A 9,349-nucleotide genomic window follows, 5' to 3' on the forward strand; every position below is an offset into this window, starting at 1 on the left:
TTACTATATTCTTGGCAATGGCTCTTCGCCCACCAGCGCAGGGCACTGAAGGCAAGTCTTGCTCAGAATTCATTTCCTGGGGCACAAGAATCAGAGCTGGCATTTGCCCAGAGTTGCTCATTTGCTTCCAAGAGGGAGTTGCTGGCTAAAAGGAGGAGGCGGCAAGGAGTCCCTGGGGGACAGGACTGTCCCAATGCCAAAGCCTCATGGCAGTTAGCAAGAGGTGCCTGGGACCAGCCTGCAGTACCACATGCCGAACTGTCCCACGCCCACACTTCCCTGCTCTCCTTTACATGGCTTGGCCAGGATGGAGACGAGGCAACAAATTAGACTGTGTCAATCCCCGCCAAGGATGAGAAAATAACCAGCTAGAAAACACAGGCGCCTCCACTGAATTGTCAACGTCCCGTCCCCCTGCCCGACAGAGGCACCCACCACCCTCCCTCCCGACAGAGGTGCTACGCCCACCACCCCCGATCCCCCTGCCCAACATTGGTGCTACGCCCTCTGCCCCGTGTCCCTGCCCCCCCTGCCTTCCCGTAACGCTGGTGCCCTGTTAATGCCCATTACAAAGTTTGGATAGGAGCCGGCTGCCTTTGTGGATGGGAGCAGGTCAGAAGGGCCTGGGGAGGAGACTGGCCCGTGGTGACGGAGCTCGAGGGGTTCCAGGGAGATCGATCAGATTACTTGACATAGCAAAGGGTCCCCTGTGCTCGAGGCTCTGCCATGAATAGGAGGCACAGGAGAACCCTCTGGCCTTCATAGGAGTCTCCCCCCTGGCCAGCACACTAATGTCTCAGACCAGTGCCAGAGCCTAGGGCAGAAGGGCTTGCTGGACCCCCCTCCCCAGCTCCATTGCCCATCACGCTGAGAGGCTGCAGCCCTCTCTCCCTCGCCAAAGCCACTGCTCACTCCCCGCCTGCACAGTTCTCCGGGGAGGTCCTGCCTTCCTCTCCCCTAGCTCCATCTCCCTCCCTCTCAGCCACAGCCTCTGGATTGCTCCAGCCCCCGCCCTGGGCAGCGCCCTGGCACTCAGGGCTCTTCCTGGCTCATAGGGAGAGGTGGGTGGGAGCAGGCGGCAGCCTGGTGCAGGAGACAGGTGCATTAGGCTCAGGTGATTCACCCACCTCCACCCAGCCCTAGCCCAGGCCAGGCGTGCAGCAGTCTTCTCCCCAGGCCCCACTGAAGCCTGGATTCCTGGGGGTCGGGGCTGGTTACGTAGATGAGGGATGCTCAGTAATTCTGGGGAGTCTGAAATCCGTGCTCTGGAGAAGCACACGAGGGGTCACACTGTACAGGGGGAAAGGAAAGGGGGCCATTACTTGGTGCCCTCCTCAGGGTTCCCTTCACCATCTGTCTTCCCTTCCTCCTCTGTTTTCTGGTCATCTGTGTTCAGTTTCTGCTGCTTTTTCCTCCGCACGCACTTGACGATTACCAGCACCAGGATCACCACGGCCAGGAAGCCCCCCACTGAGGCCCCCACGATAACAGCCACCGTGGAGTCGCGCTCTGGGGGCACTGCAGAGACAGAAAGGGGCAGATGAGGAGAGAGGCCGGGGGGACGAGGGAGTCTGAGCAGCAGGGAAACCAGGCAGCTCCTGCCAGCACCAATGGGACCACGTTGGCAAATCCAGGCCCTGTCCTACCTTATGTGGGGTCTGATGGGAGGAAACTTGTGCAGGGCCCCACACACAGACAGGCCATGGGTGGGAATCAGGGATGTGCTGAGAAGCATGGCCTGGAGCTAGGAGGAGCAAGCCCCTATGTAGCCACATTAATCACACGGGCCATGGCTGGCACTGCCTACAGCCTGTGAAGGGAGGGCACACTGGGACCAGCCCCACAGCCAGCTGATGCTAGGATGGGGGCGTTGGGTGGTTTCCTTGATTGGAGACCCTGAAGTAACTGTCTGAGGAGTGCATCAGCTGTAGCTCACGAAAGCTTAGGCTCAAATAAATTGGTTAGTCTCTAAGGTGCCACCAGCCCTCCTTTTCTTTTTGCGAATACAGACTAACACGGCTGCTACTCTGAAACCTGTCTGAGGAGGGACAGCGCTGGGGTTCACTTCCTGGCCACCCTGGGGACAGTCACCAGCCAAACGAGCCCGAGTCCCCACTGAAACTTCCCATCAGTCTGGCGAGCTGGAGCCACTGTGGGATGCGGGCTGGGACGGAGGGGCAGGGCAGCTGCTTACACTGTGCCAGCTCTGGCCTCTGCTGTCTCCACCATTGTTCAATATAAAACAGCAGCCCCCCCCCCCCAGCGGCCCTCTCCTGTCGAGCCGGGCCAAGGCCAGCTGCGCACCCACCTTCGGTGATGACCTTGAGGAAGATGCGGGCATGGCCCCGGTGCCTGTCAGGCAGGTTCATCACGTAGCAGTTGTAGGTGCCCTCGTCCTCCAGCTGCACCTGGTGGAGGGTGAAGGACACGTCGTTCTTGCTGGGGTTTCCGGTGAACTCCACCCTATTCCCGAAGCGATCCAGCCGCCAGTGCACAATCTTCATCCGGAACTGCAGGAACTGGGCAGAGACGGGGACAGGGCAGTGAGAACGCAGGGGGTGCTACACCCATGCTGGTGCCCACAGAGCTCAGCTGGCCAGACCTGGGGGGGCCAGTCGGAGACCACAGTACCTCTCCTCCTTTCCCCGAGGCACACGCCACACAGAGCATGGCTCCCCTGGCGTCACTGGGATCACCCTGCCCTGGGACAATCACACAGCTCCCCCGAGAGCTACAGGGTCCTGGGCCTGCCAGCAGGAACAGGAGGGATTCCTTTGGTATCACGGGCTGAGAGTGGCCACCCTGGGTCAGGGCACTGGGAGCAAGGCTGCCAGCTGGGGCCAGGGCATTGGTCACTCATGGCTGTTTTCTGCCTGGGCTTTGCCTCAGCCATAGCAGGAAAGTTTAAGCAAACCAAGGGTCCAGCCAGCCACTCAGCACCTGGACAGAGTCCTTCATCTCTGCCCTCTTCTGCCTCGTTTCCAGCTAGTCCCTCCCACTCCCACTTACATGTGGCTGGGCTGAGCAGTGGCCACCTCCCAGGAAATGGGACATTCCCTCCAGACACAGAGGGCTTTAATATTCATACGGGAGTGGGATCTGGGTACCTGGATAGACCCAGTACTGGATCAGCAATCCCCGTCCTCCCACACCTTCCCCCACTCAGTGTGTCCCTCCTTCCCCTTTATCCCCCGGGAACGCGCTCAGGACCAAAGCCTGGGGCCTTGCTCTCTTTCTACTCAGTCCTTACTCAGACCTGGACTACACTAGGAACTGACATCAGCATAGCCACGTCTCTAAGTGGTGTGAAAATCTCCACCCTTCCCCCCAAGAGAGACGTAGCTACATCGACCTGACCCTGGTGTAGACAGCGCGAGGGCAACAGAAGAATTCTTCCATCAACCTGGCTGCTGCCTCTCAGGGAGAACACCTCCTGTCAGCGCAGACAGCATCTACACAGGACAGAGCTGCAGCGTTTTACCTGCAAAGTCACTGGAGCTTCCCCCGAGCACACACTGAACATGGCCTCAGAGTGGGCCCCAGTCAGCAGTGGGACCCACAAACAGGGTTGTGGGACTTGAATCTGTGTCGCCAGCTCTTGAAATTTTATAGCAAGCCAAGTGACATTTGGGGTTTTCCTTAAAGCCCAGCTCCTGGAGTCGCCAGGGCAGGAGAATCTCAGCTTTCTTTCTCTTTTTTTAAGGCAGGAAGTTCCCAGCCCACCTGGTACAGAGAAAAGTTTGAAAACGAGACCCTGCCGGCTCCGAAAGCAGATGAGAGCCCCAAGTTAGTACTTTGGTAAATCTGATGATTTTAAGCCAATGTCATGATTTTGAGGGGCCTGGCTCATGATGTTTGACGGTTCAGGGCTGGGCCCACAACCCCCTGCAGGAGGTACTTACCAGCTGCTCGCTGCACTTCTCACATCTCTGGTATGTCCAGTTCAGGGAGAACTGTTTGTTCTCCACTTTGTAGCAGGAGTTGAAGGTGCAGGGGAGACGCACGGATGTGCCATTCAAGGCACTGACGGTAGATTGTGCCGTGATCTCCATGCCCAGCCCACAGGGTGCTGGGCAGAAGACAGGAACGAAACAGGAGGGAGGAGAGGAAAGGAAGAAGTGAACAAACACTGAAAATTGCAAGCACTAAAGTCTGTCCCACCCCCTTGGGTGCTGTGGGCCTGGCCTGCTGGCAGAACTGCCCAGGGGGCGGAGAGACCGGCAGGTACCCAGAACACACAGTCATAGGAAAAGGGGCTTTTCCAAGGGACGCTAATCAGCCCACAGCATTGCACTGACCTCTCAGCTCTCCCCTCGCCAGTGGCAGGGTAACAACGGACCCGATGACTCGGACACAAAGGACAGACACAGCTTGATCCCAGACTGGCCTGTCTGCCCCATAGGGAGAGCTGACCTGAAAGGACCTGCCTTAGTCCTTGGCTAGAGAGAGGCTGTGTGTATGGGATAGTGGGATAACCCACCTACATGGGATTTGAATCCGAGCCTCTTGCCTGGTTTAGCAACCTGTCTCAGCCCCATGCGCCATTGCCCTGCTGCCCTCCAACTGCACTGCAGGCGTTGTGATCTCTCCTGGCCCTTCCCCACTCAGCACTGACTTCAGGTGAACTCTTTTCACGGCCACTTAAATCAGGTTTGTGATGCAGAGGCCTGAATGAGCTATGCAGAGGCCTGGATGCAGCATCAGTTATGCAGGGCTCAGTGCCACATCCGCTGAGGAAATTTATGGCTACGCTCATCAGATTTCATTCCAGGCAGGACGCACTGGACGAGTGACCAGCCCTGCCAGCGCTGGCCTCTGGGGGCTGTGGGGAAAATGCAGATTCACTTCATTTCCCCCCTTAGCTGGTGTTTGAGCAACACTCTCAGGCTGGCAGTAAAGAGGCCGAGCTGCCAGATGTTCCTGCAGGCAAAGAGGGGACAGAGCTGGTTTCTGCCATGGAGCCCACGCTGCAGTGCAGAAATGGAGAGATTAACACACACAGCTCAGGGGGCAGAAAACTAGCCCTGGGGCAGCATGGCATGGAGCTCCCTCTGCCTCCTGCTCCCTACACCCTTACACCTCCCCCTCTCCCTGCGCCCCCCACCCCATCGCCTTGCCAAGCCCCACCTGGACAGAGTCCCACCCACTCTGTTGGCCAAATCCAGGACTGGGGAGAGCAGAGACCACAGTGGCTCATGCTGCTCACAGCAGGGCCAGATCTGCGTGTCTCCCCTCTGCTCACTCACTCCTCCTTTCTGACTCTCCCTGCCCGTCCTGCTCTAAGGCTCCCCCTGCCAGGCCTGTAAGGGCAGGATCCCCACTGAATTCCCCAGAACGCCTGCAGGTCCAAGGCTGTACTGGGAGCAACCAGGGGCTGATGCCATCTGATGGCTCTGGGACCAGGTGGATCCCCCTCTCTCTGCTCTCAGCTCTGGTTGGGGAGCGAGCCCGGCTATGCTGTGGGGCAGAGCCCAGCTGGCAGCGTTCCCACCAGGATAAGCTACATGAACACTGAGAAGTTAAGCAGAGGGTAAGAGGCTGCAGGAAAGGGGCCAAGGAGCTAAAATGTGGGGGAGGGCATGGGCCTTTCCCACTGGGCAGCACACCCCAGGGCAGTGCACAATGGGCGGGGTTTGGTGTAATGAGCAGGTGGGTTGTGGTTCAGCATCTGGGTCACAGAAACACACCCCCAACCCACTTAGCAGAGGCCCAGGGCTGAACGGGCCACCAGGCTCAAGCTCCCCTTCCCGACTGCAGCAGAGACCTGCTCTATGGAGACTGACATGCAAGCACGGCCGAGCCAGCACCAGATTCATATGCCCCCCTCCCCCGCATTTGCAATGCTTGAGGCAGCCGGATCAGCACTCCATCAGAGCTGGGGAGTTGGAGACCCTGTGCAAGAAGAAGCAGGGGCCCCTTCCCCCAGGACATAGCCCCAGCAGGAGGGTCTGACTCACGGCATTTCTGGCTGGTGCAGGACAGGAGCCACTCAGCACCTGCAGCTTCAGGCTTTTGCCAGGCGTGTCTGCCAAGGTGCCTTGGCCCCCCTGGACTGTGCTCAGCAGGGGGGTGCCCAGCTCAGCCACACAAAAAGCTGGGTTTCTGCAGCCTCCCCCATCAACACCCCCCACGGGCTGCCACGGCCCACAGGGCTGGGGGCCCCACCTGACCTCACACGGGGCCAGGGCAGCATCACTAAGAGTCGTCTTTGGAACCCAGAAACAGGCCAGGGTTCATGGAAGCGGGCTGCATGTGGGTAGCAGACAGCTGGCTTGCCTAGGCTGAGCAGGGCCTTTCTGACAATGCGGGACCATCCCGGCTTCGACTGCTGTGCTAAACGTTGCTGTCGCTGAACTCTCACAATGACACCGTGTGGTGGGAACTTGCTGACCGAGATACTGTTGTAGCTGAGCCAGCTAATTTGTTCCCTTCCAGTTAGTTTCTGGTGCTGGGGGGAGAGGCAGGTGCACAGCTGGGTTTTGCAGCAGTGGCAGCTAGAAAACCTTTTGTCTTGTAAAATGAGCACATTTGATCACTATGAGATACCAAATCGGCAGCCCTGTAGCATCCTTCCAGGTTACTGCTCTGGGGAAGGCTGAGAAGCTCCTTCGAACGGAGTTTAGAAAAGCGAGATCCAAACCTGAGCCCTGGCACCTCAATCCCACATGTGAAGAGAAGACCTAGAGCTGATGGACTGCAGCGAAAGGGAGATCTGAAAGAGCTGAGCGCCATGGGGCAGGCAGTCTCCTCTGAGCCAGTGCCTTTGGAAATGGTTCCTGCTTCTGCAGATGGCGCTTTTAAAGATTTAAAGGTGCCGTATGCAAAAATTGAAGCCATAGCAGTTCCGTAGCTAAATACCCTACAGCACACACCACGTACAAACCCAGCCCGGGCCAGTCCAAGTCAGGGCTGCTGCGACAAGCCGTGCTGCCAGAGGGATGCTCAAAGAACACCATGGTGAGTGCTGGGGAAAGCCAGCCCGGGCAGGAAATATGCCCTGGGGAGTGATTCCTGCTGGCTGATTGCCAGGCTGTGGGAAGAGCCTCAGCCCAGCCTCTTGGAGAGGGAGGGAGGAAAGAATCCCTCGCACGAGGCCCAGGGGATCCATGTTGACTGGGAGGGGGAAGCTGGAGATGGTAAGTACAGCACCTGAGCACAGAGCATCCTGCACTGCTCCAGCAGCCACTCCAGCAGTTGTCAGACAGGCGTCTTCCCAACTCAGCTCTACGGGGCGCCGTGAGCTGACCTGCCCAGGGGCTTGGGCAGTGTTGCAACGTGAGCTTAGGCCCAGTCAGAAAAAACCTTGCCAGGTGCATTCAGCGCTGTAGGCTCTGGCCAGGCCACGGCTGCAGACTCAGCACATGTGGGCCCAGCCTGACGCCCTAACCAGCCTGTGAACACCGTCACTCAGCGATGGGGATGAGAATCCTAAACTGAGACTGCCTTTCCCCGTCCGATAACTCTGAGGGCAACCTGCCCTGCTGGGACATGGAGCCCTGTCCCATGCTTTGCTCCACAGGTCTCTAGGCACGTCAGGCCACGGGGTTCTCAGAGGCACGACCTCCAATGACCCCCCCACCCCCCAGGACCGGGGGAGAGAGGACACCATACCGAGTCTCCTTTGGGGCTCTCTCGGTGAAGTCAGCAGAGGGGGCTGTGACAGCCGCGCTAGTCACCTGGCTGAGGTCTGACAGTGTCACAGCTAAGGGCTCCTGGGAGAGGACACAGGGGACGACACACGTGGCACATTCAGCTCCTCAGTGTAAACGCTTGTATTCCTCCCCATGCACACATCAGAGCGTGGAACATAGGCTTCTTCCCCAGAGCTGGTGGGCACTGCCGGAAGCCCTGCTAATGCGGAGTCCATTGATTCCCTGCTGCTGATAGCTTTGGACTGCTTCCTTCCCGGATCTCCACACTGTCCCATATGCCCTGTCCCCTTACACCCCTTTCCCCCAGTCTTGGGAGGCGGCATTACACGCATCCTCTCCAAAGCAAACGACAGGCAGGACTCCTAGTCGTTGAAGATGGGGAGTTGCTGTCATTTTTCTCCTCCATTTCCCAGTCTGTCTGAGAGCAACGCCCCTGCCCCCCAGAACACTACTTATGTTTTAATCTGACAGTCTCCTGCTTGCAGGGAATCAATACAAACAAAAAGCTGCTGACACACATTCCTGGCTCCATGGCAGGGCAGAAAGGCAAGCAACGGAGACCAACAGCCCAGCACGCCACACACCCTGCTTCCCACCAGCATCCAACAAAATGAGGGCAGCCCCTCGAATGCATTGAAACACACACCACACACGTTAGACACTTTGCTTCTCAATCTGCCGGATCTGAGCAAAGGAGCAACAACCCCAGCCATTCCACCTGTGCCAGACACTATCGCGCCTGCAGCAGGTGCGCTTGGAGAGACTGCAGAAAGCTACACGGGCTAGCTTAGAGATGCAGACGCAAGCCCAGAGCCGACTTTGCAGACAGGTCACTGTCTCATCTGTAACATCAACAAAAACTGCACATTAGCCACTCTCTGTCCCCAGTTCCCACATCAGCAGCAGCCAGACCCGCCGTCCCTCACGCTCCCACCGTGTCCCTTCCCCAGGATTATGCTGGGGGGTGATGAAGCTGCATTAATGAGGATGGTGCTCCCCAGCTGTGGGCTGCTGGGTCCCTGTCGGATGCCTGCATGCAAGATGGGCAGTAGAAACTTACCCAGAGAGACAAGCAAGCTGAGCCCAGTGAGGCACAAGGTGGGCCGGAGAACCCAAGGCTCCTTGCTCATTTTCAAGCACCTTTGTGTATGGCGAAGATTTTGGTGTTTATTGTGGCTGGTTTTTGTTGCTGTTGTTTGGCTTTGTCTTTTTCAGGTGCACTGGGTTACTTCCAAGACCCACATCATTTTAGAGCTGCTTTATTTCCCAACCTCCAATATGGCCGGCTGGAGGGGTGCTGCTATCAAAAAAAAAAAAAAGGCAGTAAATTTTATGGTTGGTGGATTTCATCAAAGGACATGGGAGGGCCTCAAAATTTCCTCAGAAGCAAAGAAACATGCTCTCAGCTTCTCTCCTGCTCTGCACTCTGGGATGGGGGTCTGGTGCCTGATCCTGTTTAAAATTGCCACCTTATCAAAGAGCGGAGTGGGTTTCCTCTTGAGCCAGTTAGTGCCTGTGATGAGGGCAGGAAGGGCTGTATTATTGCAGACTGTGAGTCTCTCTTCACCTTCTGGACTAAGTAATACGCAGGGTTTATTTCTCCTACAGAGACTCCCGGGGTGCTCTGGGGACTATCACATGTTAGCAAAGCACATACCTGAGCGATGCAGCCTGTGTTCGGGCTCAGTTTAACCCCC

General features: G+C 57.5%; 1 protein-coding gene across 2 annotated transcripts; it reads right to left on the reverse strand.

Moving 5' to 3' along the window:
• Window positions 1–490: 490 nt before the first annotated feature.
• SCN2B (sodium voltage-gated channel beta subunit 2) lies at window positions 491–8,946 on the reverse strand. Of its 2 annotated transcripts, none has more exons than XM_073320919.2 (4): window positions 8,713–8,946; window positions 3,903–4,069; window positions 2,309–2,408; window positions 491–1,518 (listed from the first exon to the last, which is right to left on the reverse strand). In XM_073320919.2, the coding sequence occupies exons 1-4, from the start codon at window positions 8,780–8,782 to the stop codon at window positions 1,319–1,321; spliced, it is 537 nt and encodes a 178-aa protein (XP_073177020.1). In that variant the 5' UTR covers window positions 8,783–8,946; the 3' UTR covers window positions 491–1,318. The 2 variants fall into 2 exon arrangements, with proteins under 2 accessions (XP_073177020.1, XP_073177019.1); XM_073320918.2 differs by having other exon boundaries at window positions 2,309–2,519.
• Between the last annotated feature and the right edge of the window lie 403 nt (window positions 8,947–9,349).

This window comes from Lepidochelys kempii, chromosome 22 (genome assembly GCF_965140285.1).
Source record: "Lepidochelys kempii isolate rLepKem1 chromosome 22, rLepKem1.hap1, whole genome shotgun sequence".
In the NCBI taxonomy this organism is placed as follows: domain Eukaryota; kingdom Metazoa; phylum Chordata; order Testudines; family Cheloniidae; genus Lepidochelys; species Lepidochelys kempii.

Coding starts and splice junctions, on each gene's coding strand:
- SCN2B (XM_073320918.2), bottom strand. CDS start 8,782: ATGAGCAAGGAGCCTTGGGTTCTCCGGCCCACCTTGTGCCTCACTGGG. Junction 4,070..8,712: donor CAGCTTGCTTGTCTCTCTGG/GTAAGTTTCTAC, acceptor TCTTCTGCCCAG/CACCCTGTGGGCTGGGCATG. Junction 2,520..3,902: donor AGAAGTGCAGCGAGCAGCTG/GTAAGTACCTCC, acceptor GTCTCTGCCCAG/TTCCTGCAGTTCCGGATGAA.